This window comes from Oxyura jamaicensis, chromosome 5 (assembly GCF_011077185.1).
Source record: "Oxyura jamaicensis isolate SHBP4307 breed ruddy duck chromosome 5, BPBGC_Ojam_1.0, whole genome shotgun sequence".
Lineage (NCBI taxonomy): Eukaryota > Metazoa > Chordata > Aves > Anseriformes > Anatidae > Oxyura > Oxyura jamaicensis.
Window position 1 is genome coordinate 26462060 of NC_048897.1, and position 23743 is coordinate 26485802.

The 23743-nt window shown below is 42.4% G+C and overlaps 1 protein-coding gene across 16 annotated transcripts in view; it reads left to right on the forward strand.

Annotated features, from left to right (window-relative positions):
* BRSK2 (BR serine/threonine kinase 2) overlaps positions 1-23743 on the forward strand; it is a 302619-nt gene that overhangs the window by 263675 nt on the left and 15201 nt on the right. For 10 of the 16 annotated variants that reach the window (XM_035327416.1, XM_035327417.1, XM_035327421.1 and 7 more), the window contains 7 exons: positions 305-365; positions 4169-4376; positions 5632-5680; positions 11933-12056; positions 13996-14176; positions 14860-14949; positions 23406-23453. In XM_035327416.1, coding sequence (XP_035183307.1) covers positions 305-365; positions 4169-4376; positions 5632-5680; positions 11933-12056; positions 13996-14176; positions 14860-14949; positions 23406-23453 — 761 coding nt within the window. The remainder of the gene's footprint in view (positions 1-304; positions 366-4168; positions 4377-5631; positions 5681-11932; positions 12057-13995; positions 14177-14859; positions 14950-23405; positions 23454-23743) is intronic. The other 6 variants (XM_035327419.1, XM_035327422.1, XM_035327426.1 and 3 more) reach the window with 1 other exon arrangement.

Genomic DNA, 23743 nt, shown 5'->3' on the forward strand with positions numbered 1-23743 from the left:
CAGTTCAGCTTGCACAGGTCAGACATGGTAGTTACCATGTGCTCGAAGGCCAAGAAGGTAGCAACTCGCTCAATGAAAAGGGATTATAGTATCCTCCTTGAACAAGCAGCATTTTGGAGAGATTTGCTTTGAGGGCGGGACAACTGCAAAATGTGAGAGTAGTGAGAGGAAAGAGTCATGTGCTTTTTCAGTGACAGCCTCCCTCCTTCTCCTCACTTCATGCCTGTGCCTGCGGTGGCTGGTGTTCAGGGTTATTACTCGTCTAAGTTTTCTGAGGGCCTTTTTCCTTATTGTGTCCATTCAGGTCTCGATCAATCAGCGGAGCATCATCTGGCCTCTCCACCAGTCCCCTCAGCAGTCCAAGGGTAAGTGGTGCTACTTCAAGATCCGTTGGTCCAATTCACTCACACATGCTTGATGCTTTTCGACATCTGTTGCTACAGAGCTGTGGCTCTTAGCTGGGATGTTTTGTTTTTCCTTGGCAGCTTGTAAATTTTCATGGGTGGTGAGGGAAATGTTATTTACAAATCCAAGCAGAGAATTTATCACGTTTTCCCTGTACTGTTAGATGTACTTCAGGGATCTCACTGTGCCCCTGTCCTTTTTCAATCTCATAAGTGCATTGAATAACATTGCTATGACTAAACACTGCCATATCCAGCTGAAGTCTGTATATGGCATGGTTTCAGGCCATATATCAGGAACTGTTTCACAGCTACTTTCAATCAAGTCACAGTAGAGCACCAAGCCATGCTGGCTACAATCAATTCATTTTTCCATAGAGTAGTTTGGATTAGAAAGTAAGACAAAATAAGTTTTATGGATTTGAGGACCAGCAAATTTAAAGGAGAAGTAAGAAGTTGACTAATTAAGATGAGAACACTCAAACTGTATAAATAAGGTACATCCACAGGCCCTTATTCAATACACAGTCAAGTGTAAGTTTACAGGCTTCCAATTCCTTGCTCGATTGAACTGTTTTCTGAAACATTCTGGGTTCCTATCAATTGTTACTCTATTTTGCAACTAGCTAAATATGTTTGCAGTTTCACCTGTGCCTTTAACATGCCAGGAACCAGTGAAGATCCATTTCCTTTCCTTCCTTGTTTCTGCACTGGGGCCTCCTGGATGGCAGTGGAATGAAGCAGATGTCTGAGAACTCTCGTGCCACTGCAGAATGGACTGAAAACAAACAAAACCAGTTTTGTGCACAAAATAAGCATCCAGAGCTGCAAACCCTACACTTGATCTCATTAATTGATCTCCTGGGATCAGTTTTTGACATCTCAGTAGGTCTACCTCAAATAAGGATGACAAGATCTGTTCCATAGTTGCTGTATCTTAACATTACTACTTAATAGGCAGTTGATTAAATAGGGATTTAGCAGCCAGATGGCATTTTCAGCAGATCATAACCATTTTAAGACAGGTCACGTTTCTAGCTTAAAAGGTAATGCTGGAATAAAAATAATTTATTTCTTTTTAAGTCCTTACCTATGCTTCATATAGCACCTTAGATTATTGAAAGAGAATATACTTTAAAAAGCAAATACACATTTCACTGTATGCACTGCTTAGGTGAAGTTCTATGAGCAAGTGAATTCAACAGCAACTAGGTGTTGTTAAATCTCACAAGAACTTGCTAACAGAGTTCCCCATTGCACCATCTGAAAAACAAACCTAATCTTGTTCTTTGTTATGTTATTAGAAATGTGGTAATTAGGGGTGCCCTAGAGATTCATAATGAATTAAGTTGTAGATTAATTCAACTTTGTATCTTTCAAATTTGTTTCTCAAACCATCATACTCATAAGATATAAAAATTTCAAGGAAACATTTCCGATCAACAGTCTTTGATGTTTATCTGCTGGAGTCATTTGCAAATGGTTAGTAGTCAGGTGCTGATAGTGATTTTCACAAATTAACCACTTCCCTTACCTTTTCCCCTTCCTTTCTCATTGGTAATCAGAACTGACCAAACTGGGAGGTTTAATTTTATCTTTACAATTCTAATAATAACAAAAATATTTTGATTTAGTGATTTTCTTTTAAGTGACTGAACCCTAAGCTCTTCAAAATTAGAAAACTTCAATGCAAACCATTTTAAATATTGCTTTAAATACATCTCTGCATTTTCTAAATATGGCAGCATTATGTTAATTCATCAAACCCGGAAAGTAAACTTACTAGTGAGTTTGCTTACCTGACAATTGAGGCAAGGTTACCTTTACATGGCATGTCTGGACAGTGCCAAGCTAGAGCTTCTATCCATTCAGAATGGATAATAGTAATAAAAGGTTATAAATTATTTATAATAGTTAATAATTTATAAAAATCAAAATATGAATACAGACCAAAGCTAAAGAGCTGGAGCAGTAATCTGATTTTACAACTCTGCTAGTATTTGTAATCTAAGGTGTTTACAGCAATATTTTTAAGGACATTCTTTTTGTTTTCAAAGTGACTTTTACTTGCCACTATCCCTCAAAAAGGCTTCTGTCCTCCCAAGACTGTGTATCGCTGTTTGCTGACTCCATAGGAATGGTTTTCCCAAAACACTTGTAACATGTATAAATGTTATTATTTGGGAAAAAAAAAATCATAATCCCATTTTTGATAGCTCACTGGTGGATTATGAACTACAATTGTCTTTTTCTTTTTTAAACCGTATCTTACAAACAGTGGTTCCCCCTACCCCTTCACAGAATTGGGATTTAACATCAAATATTGCTGTGACTTTATGACAAAAATCCTGATTACTAAGCTGTCCTCCGATGGCATGAGGGATGTTGCAGGAGAAGCATAAAGTCTGATGGGAAATACCATCTCTTCCCAGATAAATTAATTTTCCAGCCATCTCTGAAATTCTTGCTATAGCTGTTCACAAATTAAACACCAACCTGAGGTCGTGTTTTCCTCTGGGTGTTGCATTCTCTGAAGTCCCCGAGCAGATGCTGAATGCTTTAACCGTCCAGGGGAGAAGGGTGGATGCCAATAGGGCATCACTCTCCCTTTTTCCCCTCTTTCTGCAAGGGTGGCTATATCTGATGTTTGCTTTAAACCAGAGTCAGGGGTAAAGAGGAGGAACAGAGGTTCTGACCTGTGTGTGCAGTAACCTGTGTCTATTGCCTACTACTCCATGTGTATCACACACCTGTTTTGAGTTTCATCTCTCCACTGGGTTTGCACATGGGCACTTTGAGCTGAAAGAGGTGGTCCCATTCTTGGCACATCTCAATTTGTCTGTGGCTTGAGTGGTTCTTCTTCCCTTTCCTCACCTCCCTACGGCATTGTGCTTCTCTCACTGCAGGGCAATCAGAACAATCCCAGAGAGATGGCATTTCTCTCTTCTTTTTTTTTTTTTCTTGGTTACTTTCTTTCATATTGTTTTTTTTACTTTTCCTTTGTTTTACTTTTCTTTCCATTGTTTTCCTTTGCTGACACGTGGTTGGTTAATATGATGAAGCCTGTTATGACACTGTTGTTCTTGCTGCTGCCGCTGCTGCTGTTGTTGATTATGCTGTGTTCCCAGCTAACTGCATGTCTTTTTTTTTTTGTTTTTTGTTTGTTTGTTCGTTTTTGTTTCTTTGCAAAATCCCTCCCCCCCACTACCCCTTCACCTCCATCTCTGGTGTCTTCTTGTGACATGATGCATCGTTGTGACTTGGATGGATTTTTTTCTGACTTTCCTTTCTCTGCTCGCCCGCTCTATGCGTATTTCACTGTTTTTGATGTGCATGGACACTCTGCGTCTGTCTTGTAGCCTATCAGAAAGTTCTTCATCCCCCCTCAGACCTCCGACCTCCCTTTCTCTCCCCGACCCCAAGTCTCCTTGGACCCTGATGCTTGTAGGAACGCCTCCAGGCCTGGACATGTACTCCAACCAAAGCCAGCACTTCAGCCCAACCCAAAGACGCAGACTTTGCCATCCAAGAGCAAATTGGCCGAAAAACCACTCCAGTCTACTAAATCCAACCCACTCCCTTCCAGCAATGCCAGCACCCCCTCTTCCCAGAACACCCCTGTGCAGAATGCTCAGGGCCGCACGCCTGCTGCCGGCTTTAACCCACAGCTGGCTGTTCCTAAATTGCAGACCAACCCTATGTCTCCTGTTAGGTTACTCCCTTCTAGTACTGACCCGAGCACCAAATCTATCCCCATCATACAGGTCACCCCTCACCCCTCTCCAAGGGGAAGTCCCCTCCCTACCCCCAAGGGGACACCTGTCCATACGCCAAAGGAGAGCCCAGCAGGCACACCCAACCCAACACCACCATCCAGCCCCAGCATTGGAGGAATGCCATGGAGGACACGGCTCAACTCAATCAAGAATAGTTTCCTGGGGTCTCCTCGCTTCCATCGCCGGAAATTGCAAGGTGAGTGAGTACTCTGTCCAGATGTACTGGGCTGGTTCTGATTTGGGTAGCCATTCAGCAGCAAGTTGATGCCTCTCTGTGGCTCTGCAAGTTTAATGTAGCAAGGACTGAATATTGGTATCGAGAGTGGTAGTGTCAGGCAGCCCTAGCCCAAGGAGTGTGTCAGCAGTCTCTGTAAATACACTGCACCTGCTCCAACAGCATCTTCTGAGCCCTCTTCACGCTCTAGCAGTACAAATCTTACTATCCCTGTCTTGGTTCTTGGAACACAAGAAAATATTATCTTCAGCTCACCACTTACTTTGCCAGCAAACCTAAAGCTCTGATATTTCCCCTATGGTTGTACTCTGCTGCCTCTCTGCAGCCACAGGCTGAGCCTTCTGCTGCAAAAAGATGGCCAGTGGCAACAGGCTGAAACTGTCCTTCTGAGGTGCAGCTTCTTTAATGTTGGTTAGTGCTTTTTTTACCTCCTCTGATAATTGGTGTAAAAATTGCCCTACTACAAAAACAGTGTTTTCATTTCTGCTGGCCTGTTTCAGTTTTCAGTGTCTCTAGAGTGTTGAGATGTGCTAAATTGTGTTCTTTGAGCTCCAGGTGGCTTTTCATCTTCAGGCAAAGGGCACCAGAAGTCACATACATTATCCTCAGCAGCAGCAGCTATCCCAATGCCCTGTGCTTTTACAGGATCCTCTCAGAAAGGATTACAGCTGTGGAAGAGTTAGGTTTTGGACTGTGATGGTCAGGGACATTGTCTCTGAGTTGGCCAGAGAACTGCTGAGAGTTGCAACAGTGACTGAGCTGCATCCAAATGGCCTGGTGTGGCAGACTTGTACTTTTACTTTGTGTTAGAAAATTCCACAGGGATTCCTGATATTTTCAGTGACTGAAAGAGACTTTGGATAATGCCCATTACATAAAGTGTGAGAATTGGCTCATGAAATAATAGTAAACAAGTTGTAAGGCAATCAGATTGGCACGGTGTTTGGGTCAGGACCAGAAACCACTGAAGCCAGCACAAGATTTTCTAATGATTTAAGGAAGGGTAGGTTGAAATGCGTCACCTGTTTATATACAGTGATCTAGGGACATGTGACCAATGTTCAAATGTCAGAACTAATCTGCAAAGTTAATGAGCAAATGAAAGAGGGTACAATGTCAGAATTCTTTCATTTTTATAATAGCAGAAAAAGGAAGGTACACTGATTCGTTGATTTCTTTTCTCCCTCCCTCTCTTTGGCTGTGCATACATGGGCAGTACCTACACCAGAGGAGATGTCCAATTTAACCCCGGAATCATCCCCAGAGTAAGTAAATTGCCAGTACGCTACTTCTTTTCCACTACCTACCAGTGTCATTTCCTTGCCTGAATGTCATAAGGTGACTGTTTCTGCTCTGAGTCAGTATCTGACTGTAACCTGTTATCTCATGAGTGGGTGCAGGTGTGAAATGGTCCCTCTGCTAAGGACCCTGAATAAAATCTGTACTTTAGTAATAGCAGTGGGGTCAGTGGGTGATGAAACAGTCTCCCAGTAACCAGCTCATTTAGTCGCAACATGCTGAGTTTCCTAGACTTGGAACATCTTCCCGTTCTCTTCTTTCATTTGATTCTCAAGCAGATGACTCTTGAGGATAGTCAATGTCTTATAATGGCAGTAACTATGCCATTAAAAGTCTTCTTAGAACATGAGAGTTTGCATCCTCAAAATAACATGCAGAAGCTTCTGCTAGGATGATTCCTAGGAATCTTTACCTTGGATAGTAAATGCAGTATTAATTCTGGGCAGCAACACTGGGAGGTGCAGGAGCTGTTTCATATTCACCAGACTCATTCCGTAAAGTCAGTGTACGTTTCAACCATTTCACTGCACAAATGTGCATCACTGCATGGCAGGTTTGGAAGTCCCTGCCAGAGAGTGCTGCTCCAAACACTTCCTAATATATGCAACAGATGCCAAATTATTCCTTTTTATTTTCACAGCTTGTGTTTGTGCACCCAATGCCCATTGACTTTCCCTGCCAACCAAGACAATTTGGCCTTTTGTCAAGATACTTGCGTGAAATATTCATGAGTCATAGATGAAAACTGTGGGCCCAAAGTTTTGTAATTGGTGATAATGGTATTGCCTTAAGAACTTTTCCCAGACCTGGCATGTATCTGATGGGCAGTCTGTTCCTAATGCTGCAGAGTGGAGAGGGATAATAAAGAAAGGGAGAGGGAGAAGTAAGGAAATAGCAAAGGGTAGTAAAAGAAATCCAGGAAGAAGAATGGAAAAAAATGTGTTTTCAGCACTTCAGAGAATTTACTAATAAGGGGCATGAGAGAATTTCATAACATAAACATATCCTTACAGAATAAATATGTGATATTCTCATCTCAATTGTTTTTAAGGCTGCTAAAACAGAAAAGCCACCAAATGAAGTCCCTTCCTTTCCCTTCCCTCTATGTTGGTAGATGTTCTTCGGTGAATTTACTGCCTTCTGTACTTCCCACTCACCCTTTAAAAGCTGGTATACAGAAGTAGTGTCTGTCATTTGAGGCAGTTTAGATGCAAGTCAAAGCCTAAGGCCCTTTTTTCTTTTTCTGTATAATTGCCAAATTAACGAGTTCAGTTGGACTGCACCCTCCAGTAAACATAATAAAAGTCATAAAAAATAATGAACTAGGTTTTATTTTAATGGTAGGTGTCTTGTTGCTCAGTGTCTACTTCCACATCTCTTTTTTTTTTTTTTTAATATTTTCTTCTTTTCTGTAAGACGCAAGATATCCTTATCAAGAGCTCTATTGACCTCATGGTTTGAGTGATAAAAATGCGTGTCCACGGTCTGGTACAGCATTCTTTAATGACTGCCATTCATTTAACAAACGTGATGTTTAGGTAATAAACTTTGATGTATCTGGGTAATGTTATTCTTTCTCATATGAAAAAGAAATGCTATTATTTATGCCATGCAAGTGAACTTCTGGAGGTTATAGATCCCTGCACCCAGGGACAGATAGGGAAAAGAGTGAGGCTCTCCAAAGGTGAAACAGTCAGACATTCCAAAAGTGAAAAATGGAACAGCATTATAATAGTAAGAAATTCACTATGAAGTAATAAAGCAGTAGCCTCTATTTTCATGCTAATCTGTTTGTTTTTTTCATCTACTGGACACCTGATTAGATTCCCTAGAGTAATCTATATACCCAGCCTTCCTCCCATGTCTCTTACTTGCCTCCCCCTTATGAGGCTTTTCATCACAAGAAAAGCTTTTTAATTGTAAGTACTTTTTTCACTGCTTACAGCCTGATTTTCTAAGGTGATGCTGAAGATGTTCAATTCATACTTGTGTTATTCCAAGTTAGTAGCACTTAGCAAGCCCTGTCAGGAGGGAACCCTTAATTGCATGATTTTAATCTGAAGCTATTGCATCTTCTTCAGTGGAATTATGCCCTGTATGTACAAACACAATTAGTTCTGCCGATTTCAAGGAGAAAAGATTTGTGTGAGGGTTTGGAGAAAGATAAAGCAAAGACTACACTTCTGACTGGGGCTGTGAAAGGGCTGCCAACGAAGTAGATATACACAAAAAGCCTTCTGTTTCAAGCACTATTTCCTGGGAGCCCTAAGTGAGGTGGGTATTGGACCTGGATGCTGACTAGGGTTAGGGTTAGGGTTTGGAGAAAGACAAAGCCCACAGAGTCCTGCTGGCCACACTATTTCTGATACAAACCAGGATACTGTTGGCCTTCTTGGCCACCTGAGCACACTGCTGGCTTGTATTCAGCTGACTGTCGACCAGTCTTCCCAGGTCCCTTCCCACTGGACAGCTTTCCAGCCACTGTTCCCCCAGCCTGTGGCATTGCATGGGGTTGTTGTGCCCCATGTGCAGGACCCAGCACTTGCCCTTGTTGAACCTTATCCTGTTGCCGCTGGCCCATCGGTCTGGCCTGTTCAGATCCCTGTGCAGACCCCCCCTACCCTTGAGCAGATCAACACTTGTGCCTAACTTGGTGCTGTCTGTAAGCTTGATGAGGGTGCACTCCATCCCCTCATCCAGATAACTGATATTAAAAAGAACTAGTCCCAGTACTGAGCCCTGAGGGACACCATTTGTGACCAGCCACGAACTGGATTTAGCTCCATTCACCACGACTCTTTGGGCCCAGCCACCCAGTCATTTTTTTATGTCGAGAAGCATACAGACATCCAAGCCATGAGCAGCCAGTTTCTCCAGAAGAATGCTGTGGTAAACACTGTCAAAAGCTTTACTAAAATCTAGGTAGACCCCATCCACAGCCTTTCCCTCATCTACTAAGTGTATCACCTTGTCATAGAAGGAGATTAGGTTAGTCAAGCAGGACCTGCCTTTCATAACCCCATGCTGACTGGGCCCAATAACGTGGTTGTTCTGTAAGTGCTGCCTGATGGCACTCCAGATAATCTGCTCCACGAGCTTCCCTGGCACCAAGGCCAGACTGACAGGCCTGTAGTTCCCTGGGTCTCTCCTGTTAGCCAGAAGTGCTGATAAATGATGGAAAGTGGCTTGGTGAGCACTTCTGCCAGCTCTCTCAGTACCCTCAGGTGGATCCCATCAGGCCCCATAGACTTACGTACATTTAAGTGGTGTAGCAGGTCACTTTCCTCTTGGATTATGAGGGCTCCATTCTGCTCCCTGTCCCTACCTACCAGCTCAGGAGGGTGGGTACCTGGAGAACATCTGGTCTTACTAGTAAAGACTGAGGCAAAGAAGGCATTAAGGACCTCAGCCTTTTCCTCATCTCTTGTCATTATGTTTCCTCCCACATCCAATAAAGGATGGAGATTCTCCTTAGTCCTCCTTTTCTTGTTTATGTATTTATAAAAATATTTCTTATCATCCTTAATGGCAGTAGCCAGATTAAGATCAAGTTGGGCCTTGGCCATTCTCATTTTCTCCCTGCATGGCCTCAACATCTTTGTAGGCCTCCTGAGTGGCCTGCTCCTTCTTCCAAAGGTCATGAACTCCTTTTTTTTTTTTTTTTTTTTCCTGAGCTCTAGCCAAAACAGCTCATCCAGGCTGGTCTTCTTCCCCACTGGCTCATCTTTTAGCACATGGAGACAGTATGCTCCTGTGTCCTTAGGATTTCCTTTTTGAAAAGTGTCCAGCCTTCCCGGACTCCTTTGCCCTTCAGGACTGCCTCCCAAGGGACTCTGCCAACCAGTTTTCTAAACAGGACAAAGTCTGCCCTCTGGAAGCTAACCCCTCTCCTTACTTTTCCAAAAATCAAAACCTCTGTTAATTAATGATCACTGTGCCCAAGGTGGCCTCCAACCTTCACATAACCCACATGTCCTTCTCTGTTCACAAAGAAAGGGTCCAGCAGGGCACCTTTCCCAGTTGGCTCACTTATCAGCTTTCAGGAAGCTATCTCCCATACATTCCAGAAACCTCTTACACTGTTTCCTCTCTCCTGTATTTCCAGCAGACATCTGGTAAGTTGAAGTCCCCCATGAGAGCAAGAGCTAGCAACTCTAAGACTTCTCCCAACTGCTTACAGAATATTTCATCTATGAAATCTCATGCAACACCAGCAAAATTATGTCCTGAATTCCAGGGATTTGCAATCTGGAGCACAGCCCAGGCTATCAGAGTCAGTATTAGTATGGATAACCTTGCCAAAGAAAAGAGCTCACCTTGACTCTGTAGACTCCAGACCAAGTTTCCACACTGAACAGCAGAAAACCTCCCTGTGTTCTGGGGCTCTTTTAACCTACCCTCATTATGAGATCTATAAATGAAGTTCCCACAAAACCATTAATGAAAATAAAAATATAAAAAGTAGTAGATGGCAGATCGGCAGTTAAATATTTACACTGTTTCTAGGCCCAGCTTCCAAGGAGAATGTGTGACATATACTGGGCTCCTGGAGTCCCAATAGCCAAGCACTGTTCAGAGTATGATAGATCCAAGCCTAAGACAACCAGACATTTTAGATGGATAACCAGGTGCAAATTTACTAATTACCATAGACCCTTTACATGCAGGGAGCTATTGCCCCAGCTCTCCGGGGGCTTGCAGAGTTGTTATGGTATGTGTGAGACACATGAGCTAATTAGTATGTAATTTCCTTTCACACTCTAACCCTGGCTCCTTAACGACCCATTTAAATGAGAGGCCCTTTCTCTTTACTGCTCCCTATGCTAATCTTTGGCTCACTGGCTTAATTACAGCTGCCTATGAATATTTTAGGGAGTGACAGTTTTCCGGCCCACTTTAATTGAGTGGGGAATGGTGGTTTACTAAATTGCAAGTGAATCTTTTTGTTCTCTTACCTTCTGTTGCCCATAATAGGTGACAACAAATGATTATTTGCACAACCGAGCTGCCCTCCAGTTGTGGTGTTTCCATACTCCTTTCTCTCCTCATGTCGTCCCTTTCTCATTCTACCCTTCCTCATTCTTCCTCGACTGTAGGTTGTCTTCTTCTGTTGAGTGGCGAATGTCCCCTAAAAGTGGAAGCCTATTGCTTGGCTTTATAAAATACCCTGTAGAGTGGAAAACCTGCACTTTCTTGGAGGCAGGTCTTTTCACCTCTGACTTTTTCATGCTAAATTCTTCTCTGGTAGAACATGGCTGATTTCAATGGAATTTTTCCTGGACTTAGCTTGGTCCAGCAATTCTTTGCCCACATATCATGTCTGACAGCATCTTCTCTCCCCTCAAAACATGAACTTTCAGAGGTGCTACCTTGAAGTTCTGGGTAGTTTCCCTCAGTAACATACCTGCCCTGTTTTCACTTTAGCCTGTTTAACTTGAAAGTGAATTTCAACAAAGTGTACTGCAATGGTAAAACAATAAGCAAAATCAAACATTTGCTTATATGATCAGTGTGAAAAAGGCAGTGTCATTTTATGATGAAACCAACATCTGATGCTGAAAGGAGTTGTGGAGTTGGATTGCTATCAGTGGAAAGTGTGAGCTGTGTTTTCTGTGGTGCTGATATCTTCTCTCTTAGTACTGAAAATTCATTATTTTCCAGTGTTTGCTCATTATTTAGACAGATTTTGAATGTGACTAATAAATGGGACAGTGTTTGTCCTGGCCCTCTGGGTAGGAGTGAATTTTACTTTCTGACACATTGGAGGCCCAGTGAAACCTCTAACTTGCTTTAAAAAGCGAGATCATATGATCGTACTGTCAGTACAAGAGGACACCTTTGGAAATGGAACTTTCGAGATCTGAGAACACCAAACTTAAATCCCTGTCTTAACAGCATCCACATATTGTCACAAAAAAAATGGAGAGCTCCTTGGAGACATTTCAGAAATATGTCCCCAGATTTATATGAATTGTATGTGTGGAGTATTAATTGGTATATTGACTTTATAGAAGAGTTACTCCTGGTTTTAAATTGTTGGTCACACCTGCTGCCAGAGTTGCACTGACTGGACCATTATTTTAACAGTTTTCACTAAGTGAGCGGGATGTTCTCAGATTCTGTGAGCCACCTATTGTAATATCACATCTGGAGTGTTATCAGTACTTCCTTCTGCAGTTGTTTTTTTCTAAACCGTCTCTTTCTTTTCATAACGTCAGGCTTGCCAAAAAATCCTGGTTCGGTAACTTCATCAACCTGGAGAAAGAAGAACAGATTTTTGTGGTCATTAAGGACAAACCACTAAGCTCCATTAAGGCTGATATTGTTCACGCTTTCCTCTCGGTAAGTCAGCCCAGCTGCCTGTTGGAGGCATTGCTCATTGGTCAGACCAAGGCCTCCTTGTGCCATATATTACTGGGCAGGGTCTCTGCTCCTTCAAATGCATCCTCTGTGCATTTAAATTATGCATCATGTTAATTCAGGCCTCCACTGTACTCTGTCTAAATTTCTAACTATAGAAAGTACTCTGTGAGAAAAGTTTTCAACCTTCTTGACGGGGTGTCCAGGTTACCAGTGTTTGGAATATCAGTGCAGTTAGAGCACACTAGCAATGCAGTATCAAGACATTGATTTGCTGCTTTGTCACACTTATCTTGCAGTCACCATCTGTGCAAAAGGTTGGGCCTCCCTGTGTGTATGCCCTCCACCATTTTAATCAGACAAAAAGCCTGTCTCACACCTGCATTTATTACTTTAGATCTCCTCTTCTGTGCTTTATGGCAGATAGAAGGGTAATTTCTTCTGGTGAGCAGAGCATCAGTTGTTACAGATGCTCTTTATTTACAATCTAAGCAAATCTGCTGTGTGAGCAGAGAAAATGTCCTTTTTTTTTCCTACAGTACCTCCTTATTCTCACCAGTTAGAAGTACCAGTGAAGAAAAAGGTCAGCAAAGTAAACCTAATTTGAGATTTTTCAATTCAAGGGTTTTTGAAGCATAATGAGACTTTTTTCAAATAATATTAAAAGAAGACAGTTTAATTTCTTTGTCTCTGTGATGCTCCAATGAATTTCTTCCAAAAAAGCAGCAGTAATCCTTTTAACTGTTCATATACAGTACAGGCATACAGGGAGCGAGTGCAGTATAGTAACATCTATCAAACACTGTTATCTATCTCAGATTGGTTTGAAGCAGCTATGTTACTCTACAAGTTCCCTGTATTTAGCTATGCTTGTGGGTTTAGTATAGCATAGTGTACATTACTGCCTATGTTAGTGATCCTGTGCATACCCTACATGTGTGGTACAAGGTGTGATGTGGTGATTTGTATGCAAACCCTGTGAATGCAGCACCTCTTTCAGCCAACTCCAAATTAAATGTATTGTAAGAGCCTGGTAAGTAAGTTTGTAAGGCCAGCTTCTCAAAGAATTAATCTGTCATTTTTCCTCCAAAATTAGAAGTCAGATTTCCAAGTGTCTGGGGGGATTTTTTGAAAATCTTGTCTTTTGTGAAACAATAAATAGAATATGAGGGTACACTAAATTCTGGTAGGATCTGTGAATAGTGACTGCTTGAAAATTAGGCAGTTGTGAAGTTCTGCCACAGGTCTGATGATACAGATATTGGATAACACCAGACAGCTTCTCAAAATTGTTTTACATATTAATAGGAGTTGTGATTTGCGTAAGTTAATAGCAGGCATGCTGTCCTTGTGGATATCCCAGACACTTACCTAAGTGTCTGCTCCTTGTCCTGATGTTTCTTTGATAGCGTAGAATCACCAAACAATTGAGGTTGGAAATGACTTAAGGCAGCCTATAGTCCAACTTCCTGCTCGAAACAGGATCAGCTATGAGATCAGACCAGGCTGCTCAGGTTGTTGTTATATCCAGTCTTATATCTCACTGACTTTTCTAGTCCCTCCCTTAATATCAGTTCTCACTAAAGCTAAAGGCATTTCTCAAAACTGGTAGATGAGCAGGAAAAGAAAGACTCAGTGTACGAAGCTGTGCAGCATGGAATTTATAAGTGTGCTAGATATTCCATCAGTATGTATCCTTTAAATTTAGGTCATTCCTTTAAGGAACAGTGCCTTCTTGTGTGGTGCCAAGCAATCTACACTCTTACTGATCTCACAAGAATGCCCTGAATATTACAAATTCAGGTCCAGAAGCAAATCTAGGAGATCATACACATTCTGGAAATATGTATTGCTGTAAACGGAACTTTGCAATTATTCCCTTTTTGAGCTGGTTCTACTATCTTCTGCCAACCTGTTTCAGATTCCAAGCCTCAGTCACAGTGTCATCTCACAGACAAGTTTCCGTGCAGAATACAAGTCCACAGGAGGTCCTGCTGTCTTCCAGAAGCCAGTGAAGTTCCAGGTGGACATAACGTACACAGAAGGGGGAGAGGCGCAGAAGGAGAACGGGATTTATTCTGTCACTTTCACACTCTTATCAGGTAACCATGGCAAAGCTGCAACATGGGTGCAAGTTGTCTCTGTCCTTGCTGATATGGAGGCCTGCAAAGAGAGGTCTTCCAGAGGAAAGATCCATACAGTGTGTAAAAGGAGGATACTGGGAACAAGAATGGCATTGGTAGTGATAGACATGCTTGGGAGGGCAAGAGATTCCCAAAGAGGTGAAGTTGCCACCACCACAATTAGTGCTAAAATAGCTGCTCTGTGCGTCAGATTTGAAATACCTCCCTGTACTGCCTCCTCGTTTCACTTAAAGGTCTCAGTATCTCACCTGGGCACTGTGATGCCACTGATGCCTTTCTTACAGAAATGTGCAATCACATTTTTTTTCCTGGCTCATCATGTGCTCCACACAGGGGTTAAAAGTAAATAACAAAAAATAGTAATAAAAAAAACAAACACTTGCCTGTCTTTACAAAAGGAGTCCAAAATCCATCCTTCTTCTTGTTGAGTGTAGCACTGCAAAGTCCCTGTTAACATGGGGGGACTGTATAATAGTTCTTCAAAGTTGTGCCTTCAGCTGAGGTACAGCTATGCTGGCAGTACAGTCTTGGGGACAGGACTGAAGGGAAAATGTTTGTGATCCTTTCCCTCCAGCCTGTGTTATCTGGGGATTTGGCTCCTGCTGCTCTCACAGCCATGCATGCTTCTTCTCTCCTCACAGGTCCAAGCCGTCGTTTTAAGAGGGTAGTAGAAACCATTCAGGCGCAGTTGTTAAGCACACATGACCAGCCTTCAGTGCAGCAGTTATCAGGTAAGTAGTTTCTACTGTTGGGCACCTTGCTTCAGCAGGGACAGGAAGGTGAAATGCCTCTCAATACCAGGAGGCTGAGGGAGGCCATCCCTCTGATCACAGCAAGAATCTAGCTCTATTCAGACAGAGCAGTAACTCCCTGCACCCACCCTGCTCCCCGCACCCTCCCTCTCTCATTCCCACTCCAGTGCTGCCAGTGCGTTCCCTAGTTGAACAGCTTCTGCCCCCCTCCCGCCCAAAGAGCCATTTGCCCACTTCTCCATCAAAAGCTGCATCATCAACAGATATTCCAGATTTTCTCAAGGTCTAAAAGTTCCCAGAACAGGGACACAGTCTAGAAGATACCCGATGTACAAACCCTTCAGGTATGCCTTAGAAACCTCCAACTTTGGAGGGTCCCAGAACAAAATTGAGAGCTACTTTTAACTAGCTTTTTAGAGCAGCATTTTCAGATGGTCAGATGGTGGCTAATAGTTTCCAGTAGCGTGGTCAAATTCTTGGCCCAGTACTGTGGTAGCACAAATCATACACTAAGGTACGGCAAAAGCTATTATGATATTGATTTTTAAAATAAGTTGCAATTCCTCATGGTGGTAAAGAAAGCTTTACAGGTGTGGCCCTTTGCAATGACATCAATCTGAATCTCCAGGCAGCCTGAGATGATAATACAGAAGCTCGCCTCATCCCACCATTATGTAGCAAATGTTCACTCTGAACACTAGTGGTGACACTTAAAAAAAATCAATGATAACAATTCTGTCCTTTAAGAGGATAGATCAAAGGAAGAAGGTGAAAATGGAAAACTTAAGGAAGCTTAGATACTGGGAGTGCTTCAAGGAAGGAAAAACAGGGAGAAGCAGAAAGAATGTACAGATACAGGGAAGAAATAGGAGCAAAGCAGAGAGTGGAAGCTGCAGGAAGAAGAGGCAGGAGGAATGGGAAGAGTTTTCTCATTGTATGATGCTGAAAAGGTAGTAAATAAATATTATAAATAAGAGCCAAGTTATATGTTTTACCTTACTTTGAACCAGCCGAGACAAAATTGGAGAATGAAGTCAGCATAGCATCATGCAGTTAAATCCTGGGTCTCCTTGGCTCATTGCACATATGGGTTACATCCTTCTGGTCTAACAGTGTGGCTTTAACAGCTGAAGATAAAATAACTCTGTCTAGAAGAGTGTGTGCTCCCTACATGACAGAAAAGTATGCTCAGCTCAGGAAAGATTATTTTCCACTTTGCTTTTGCCCTCCAGCACTGTCTGACCTTCTGCACGCTGGATTGCAAGGATGCCCAGCTCATGGGTTATTCTGCTAGGAAACAGGAAAGGTGAGGATATTAGAACTAGATCTGATTCAGATTTTTGCTTTGTGGACTTCTGAAATAAAATCAAACTCAAGAAAACAGCCAGAATTTTCTTCCAGCCCTTTATCTTGGGAAATGCTGGATCTATAGAGAGTGAGGGCAATTAGCTAAGAGAAAAGCATCCTCCGAGTCTAGTTCCTATTACCCCTGCTGCGTGAACAGTGTTCTGTACTTGTCTCTTTGGGAAAGAAGTGTGCCCTTACCCTCTATTTTCCCAATAAGGGAAAAACTGTTAAAAAAAAAAAAAAAAAGTAAATAATATGATCTCTCTTAACTTTTTCACCTTAACGTGCTAGCTAATGAGGCCATATAGAAAGACTTGGACTCTGTTGCACACTTGCACATGAAGCAGGGTATCTCCATAAGAAAGTCTTATAACAGGAAGAAAAACCATTCGTCTGACTGTGGCTCAGAGAGACATTCAGGGCAAGCCATGCTGCAAGAAGTGTTTGTGACTTACAGTTTTGCTCTGGTTCTGGAATGGAGAAATCATATTATAGATGCAGAGTCTCTTTCTACTGCCTAAAGCTACATGAGAGCATATCTTTCTAGCAGGGAAAACCCAGCCTGATCTTTAAAGACAGGGAGAAAGGGAAAACTCCACGTGGAGTGTTAACAACAAGTGAGGCAGCTCACAAGAGACACAGTGCCAAACTATCCTGTGTCTGTCACCTGTCCTGATCAGTAAGATGCATGTCATTTGAAAAAGAGAAGTAATTCAACCTGAAAAACTTAGTTTGGAGCAGAGTACAAGGAAAAGAAAGTACAGGGAAAAGATTGTTACCACAGAAGAGAAAACGTGGTTCAAAGCAGGGAGGTCCCATGGTTCACATCCTCATCCAAAGTGAGAGAATAAGGGGAAATAAATGGATAAAGAGACCACAAAGAGTTCACATTCAGCACTTTGCTCAGCTGGTTGGCTGTGGTTGGGTAGGTCTGCATAGGGGCTTCCTAGAAATTGACTCAGTATTTCTTACTTATGTAGAAAAAAGACAAGTTCTTCATTTCTCTCTTCTCCCACATTCCCAGCCCTTAACACCTCACAGGAATTGTGGTGGCTGGACTCCTGTTCAGGTTCATGTTTGGAGGATGCTCTGTAGGCAGTCCTCTGCCACAACAGAATGAGTTTACAGTTCACTTTGACTCTCCTCCTCCGTGGCTTTGAGGATATTGCTGGCTCTGACCAGCAAAGCTGGCCTGTTTGTTCCCTTGCCAGAGCACTGGAGATGTTCCTAGCTCATTGTTCACAGACATATCCTCTGTGTGGTTGTCTGCCCTGCCTTATAGTTCAGATGCCATTACAGGTGGGATGATGAAAGCCACCTGTGAAAGGTGCATGCTTGTAATGTGAGACCTGCAGAAGGGCAAGATTCAGTGAATACAATATAAAAGAGAACAGAAAGGCTTAGTAAGCATATGGCACTGACAGTCATTCTCTCTCCGGCAAATCTTTGATCCGTTATGCAGCATGCCAGCCCACTAAGCCGGTTTGCCTGGGTTTCAGAACGTACTTTCCTCTTTCTCATTTTCTCCAGCTCACAACAGTGTTTGTAGATGTCATGTTGCCCATGCATGTGTGTGTGTTATGTGAGTGTGTACACATACATACCTGATTTAGGCAGATGTGTTTCTATGTCATACTTGAGTATCCTATAATCCCTCTTCCCCATGGATAACCCTGCATTCACTTCCATTTTCCCTTCCTAAGACCGTCTGTGCTTATTTCTTCTGACATCCTGTGAAGCAGGAAGACAGCTTCCTTCCGTTACTGGAATAGATGTGTAAATAAATGCAATCCATCCCAAAAGCTAATCTAATACTTTTAAAAGCTGCTGTCCAATTGGCCAAATTTAGTGCAACATAACGGCTTTCTACCTTGATGCTTCAGGACATGAAATCCTCTGTGGTATAGCTGTTGAGACAATACCCAGTCTACAGACTTACGACTGGTATAGAACAATTAGATAGGTGTTGATGGTTCATTTTTTTCTTCCAGTACAAGAACTAGAAGCTATCAAATTAAGCTAGTGGAAGTCAAATACCAAACAAATACTGAAAGGTGTGAGGTGTGTCTTCATGTAATGTGTAACACCTGTAGAACTTGCTGAAGCAGATTTCGAAGCTTACAGAGATGCTCATGTTCCCCTGAGCACTCCTACTCCCAGGGAGACTGGATGACTCCCTGGAAGAGGAAACTTCATGGATAAAACCACAGCAAACTCAGGAAATCCCTGACCCGTAAGTGATGAGAGAATGAGGCAGTGCTAGGAGGAAGTGTTCTATATATGCTTGGTCTGCTGTTACTCTCCTGCAAGTCCACATGTGGCTGCTTTTGGAGAAAGAGCTCTAGGTGATTTGATTTTGGCCTTTTTTCTGAGCCAGAATAGCTGTCTGTGTGTTCTTGTTACTGCTATCACAAAATCCATTGTGCCCAGTGATGCCCTGAAAGGACAGTCCCTCTTGGATGAAGAATGAGTAACAAGGTCTATGGGAGCAGCTAGCCTTGTCTCTTCATCCACTGGTGCCCTTTGGTGGAATAAGGGGATCTCCCGAGGGGAAAAAAAAAAAAAAAAAAAAAAAAATTTTGCCTTTGTTTCAGCCTGGTACTCTTTCCATTAAATTATAATCTGTTTTCCTCCAGTGCCATTGCACAAAAAAAGTAATAGAAACAGCTGGTGAATGGGGACATGCAAAAACCATCCGTGATCATGCACGGGTTATCAATGTTTATTTTCTTAATATTTTCTTGCCTCTTTAGGCTTTGGTTTTAAGTCTGGGGTACTGCATATCCCCATTTTTTACTTTTTTTCCTGTGTTTTAGGCAATCAGCAGTGCTGCAATAGCCTTTGCAACTTCTTTGTAATAGGCTTTCTGATGTTTTATTATATTTCTTGGCTTCGTGTCAGATTTTAACCCTTGGCTTCTCAGAATTTCAGGGTTTCTCAGTGTTACTGCTGGAAATGCCTTTCAGCAGCATAAGCAGCTGTTTAGAGACCATATGCAGCTCCAAAATAAGGCTGTGCAAATTCTGATTGCATGTGTCTTCTGTATATGCACCTGATCTCTCTTGCTATGCTAGTGTATGTCTCAAAAAGAAAAAAAGATGTTCACGTGACTCAAAAGGCTTTGCTGGAGTATTGATCTGTGCATTCTGGGTGTTCATGTTTATGGCTCACAAGAGCTGTGGGTTGGCTAAATAGCTACAAAATATAATAGTAATAAATGGTTTCCAAGTGTGCAAAGGATTTTATCATAAAGACAGAAAAAGGGAGTAAGGAGCAAATGAAGTGCTTTTGCCAGGTCAGCTTCCATCTGCAGACGTGAAACGGGACTATGTAGCTGTCAGTTTGGAACTGGACTGCCATTCAGTTTTATCTGGGGCTTGTCCAGGTCCCAGCTTTATCTTGTTTCCTGCATTCCTGTGGGATCCTTTATGTTGTAACCACTCTTGTAGTGTCTAAGGCATCACTTTCTTTATCTTGCTGTCTTGCTTCCCACCTATAAGAGGCACAGTGTAATGCCTTGTTGGATTGCTAGAACACTGCATTTTGATAAACAACTTTACTATTACTATTGAACAGACCTCACTAAAGTTAACTGAGTAGTCCTGAAATAAAATATGTAAAAAAGAGTCCAAGCACTCCAGATTTTTTTTATAGAACAGTGCATTTCAAGTAGGCACCCCAACACCGGGGAATTCCAACCCAAATGGTAACTGCTTTGGACTGGAGGAAGTGGTATCTCCCTTAGCGTCATCTCCTTTAATGTACGTGGTTACTGGGAACCATCAGCAATTGACAGGAGACGCTCAGTGCTTTTCTGGGATCTAGCCCTGCATTTGGAGATCTCAGGAGAGCAGTTGTTTGTGTGAGATTTACTGGGCTAGGACAAGTTGCAGTCCCAGAGATACCAGATGCATCACAAAACAGGCTGTTTGATTGTGAAATTTATGAAGAATAGAAACACAAATTAGCGAAAAAAAATAATTCAGGAAAGAAAATTTAGCAGAACACTAGTTTTTTTAATGGATTCAGAGCTCGTTTTGACCTTTTCATGTTCCAATCAGGAAGGGCCTATTTTAACCAAAGCATTTGTCATCTGTTAATGAACTGAACTGGGTGTCATTTATGAAAGAGTCTTGGTCAAATCTGAAGCGTGAGGGACTGCCAGCAATTCTTACGAAATAAGGAATGCCTTATCATCAGAAGGATTGAGCTCTGGCACTGCCACTCTGCTTTGATTAAAAAATTAAACAGCATACATTAAAAATGTAGTTACATGACCCATCAATGCTTCTCGGGGAGCATTCAGCTTTTGGACCCTGGTGTTACTCACCTCACATAACACTTTGATCCTGCAGACACTGGGTTATGGATTATTATCTGTGAGCAGAAGCCTACTGCCAATAATCTACAGCTTTCTAATAAGAATGAAAATTCTCCTTTAAAATTATGAAATACTTTATCATACAGAATATTTATTAAAGTAGATGTTACAAGTTGATGGAAATGAAGGAAGTATTAAAGTAATCATTATAAGAGAGAAGCTGAAAGCATATTAACTCTGTTAGTCTCTTCAAAGATGTGGTATCAGCTACTGTTTCTGGCATGCTCATTTTTGCTGTCCTTTAGGAATGGGGAAAAAAAACACCTGATTGTGTATTAGGAAGACATTAGAAATAAAAATAAGTTGCTGTGCAGGTCTTGGGACTGGCCATGGCAATACAGAGAACACAAATTGTAGTTTTTGTTGTACATAAATGTTCTAAGAAAGAAAACTGTGAAGTTGTATTAGTTTTCCTTTGATATTTTTCCATGGTCTTATATTTCAAAGAGTCTTTGTGTTTTTTCCTATCCATCCAAAACTATTCTACAACCTGCAAAATTAGTATTTTAGGAACAAAATAGGTTATAGATCCCAAGGCATTACATTATCAAAAAGCCTCCATTACAATCCTTTCTTTTTCAGTTGCGGATCTGACAGTTTGTATTCTCATCACAGGATTAATGTATGTAGACCTGTTGCACAATTAGCTTTAAATGAAATACTTAAAAGAGCTATGCTGACTGCAGATTGCAGATGATGGAAAAGAAAAAAAAAAAAAAAGACAATATTCTGAGGTACTACATTAAGAAGTCATGATTAATCTATGTTAAAAAATCATAATGAAAGAGAAATACTCATTTCAGGAGACTCCTAGTAAACCAGCCATAATATTTACCTATTCTGGCATTATCCAAGTGCTACCATTTTTGTTTCTTGACTGCTAATGACTGTGTGGTCAGTCTGGATACACTTGAGAGAAGAATTCCAGGTGATGGAAGTGGGAGTCAGAAACAGTCTTTCAGTCCTATTTGAGAGTTTCCTTGATCTTCTTCCCTGTTCTTCTGCACTCTTTCAAAGCAGAGGTTATGCTGATGGCTGGGTGACTGCTTTGAGCTCTGCCACTGTAGTTTTTTAGTTATTGCAGCTGGGTGTAGTTGATTCACAAGGGGTTGGACAGGAGCTGCTACAAGTCATTAGGTAACAGGCTTCTCCAGGTTACTAAACAAGAAAACAAGAGCTCATGGTTGTGACTCCTTGCCTCAGTCAGCACCTGTAGGCACTTCCTAAACCTGTTAGGCATCTTTGGGGAGAAGTGTTTTTTGGGAGCTTAGTCTGCCTTTATGTGGTCAGAATAGCCAAAGACAGGTGAACTCCTGGCCTCTGACACCTCTGATACCTTGTTCGAAATCTTGAATCCTCTCATCTCCTTCACCTCCTTCTTTTTCCCCCTCTTTCTGTCAGTCTTGTGCCTTTCCAAGAGACCTTCCATGGGTTTAATCTCCCATTCAGCTCTGCCAGCTTGCCTCTGACCTTTGGGGTGGAGAGCATGTAACTTCTCCTTGGATGCTTTGACCAGTATCACTGGACCAAGCACTACTCCATGATTTCCCAGGCAATCTGTGCAGCACAGGCCTGGCTGCACCAGAAAGCACAGCCATGCTCTTCTAGCGTGGGTTCAGCATACCCAGGCATATCCAGCATCCCTTCCTCCTCTTTGAAAATTACTTTTCTGTGGAGAGGCATGCTGAGAAATGGTCCTGCCCTCTCTCCTGCAGACTTTTAGCAGACAAGGAGTAATTAGAGCATCCTGGCAGTCAGGGATTTGGGGCATATGTGCGCATGTTTCCAAGAGGCATATTTCTTTAATACCTGAGTGCTCACTGAGAGGCCAGGCAAGAGAAGACCCAAGACCGAACCAAGTGCTGTAAATGTTTCCCACTGGCTCCAGATGGAGCACAGGGGCTGAGGCCCCAGGTGCCGCAGCAGCCTGGCGGACAGCAGCAGGTATCACTTGCCAGCAGCTTTCGCAGGGAAGAGGCCAGTGGGGCTAGTCCCCTCCACATTAAAACTCCCATGTAGAGCTCCTTCTGCTTATTACACCTGAATTAAGAAGCACTCGGTGGCTGTGGCAAGGGGAGCTACACACAAAGTGGAAGGTAATATCATTGGGCCAGATTCTGCCACCCTTTCCAGTAGTAATTCTGTTGCCTGTGAAGAGTCTTGAAAGCAAGAAGAGTAAGAGACTACACATGAATGCGAAGGGCAGAATTATGTTAATGATGTGCGCATTGGGATCTAAAAGATGTTTCTGAGCTGTGTAAGTAACCACCTTAGCCCATATCCAGTAGCACAGTGCTGCATTTCCTCCCTCTCACAGCCTTTTGATGTACATAGCTGGCTGGACAATTCCTGGGTGTTGCAGGATAACTTGCAAAGCTATTCAGCAAAAGCAATGTATTTCAAGGCTTTTAGTTTGCTAATAAAACAGCAGAACATTTCCCACATCTCTGAAATCCCCCTAGCTATGATAAAGAGGTGGGTGCAAGCAGCAAGACCAGGCAAGCTCCACTCCCAGTTACATGACCAGGTTTTCATTGGCATAAAGTAGGTGGCAGAATTTGGCCTGGGTTTTGTGAAGTCCAAGATGCATAAATGTTTCCTGCTTCAGGTAATAATGTGCTAAGTTACTACTTTATGCACAGAGGTATGGAAACCTTTTTTTTTATGTTTCTCCCTCCCTCCCTCCTCTTTCCGTTCTATGATCCAGACACCACTAACTGTATGGAGTTGATGACTGGCAGACTTTCCAAATGTGGTAAGAACTTCCTTCCCTACTGCCTTTTCTCCTTCCCCAGCCCCTGCTGAGCAACATAATAACGCGCCGCCCTGTCCCTTCCACCTGTTCCCCTTCCCCATCCCTGCTCTCCCACGCTCTTTTCAAGACTGCACACCCCTAACAGCCCCCACAATGTCTTTCACTTACCTGGTGGACACGAGCACATCCCCCTTTTTCTGATCCTCCCCATCCATGCACAGATGCACAGGCTCCACCACAGCTTTCCCCTTCATAGCACAAGTGTGTGGTGTTGCACTTCAAATTGGGGG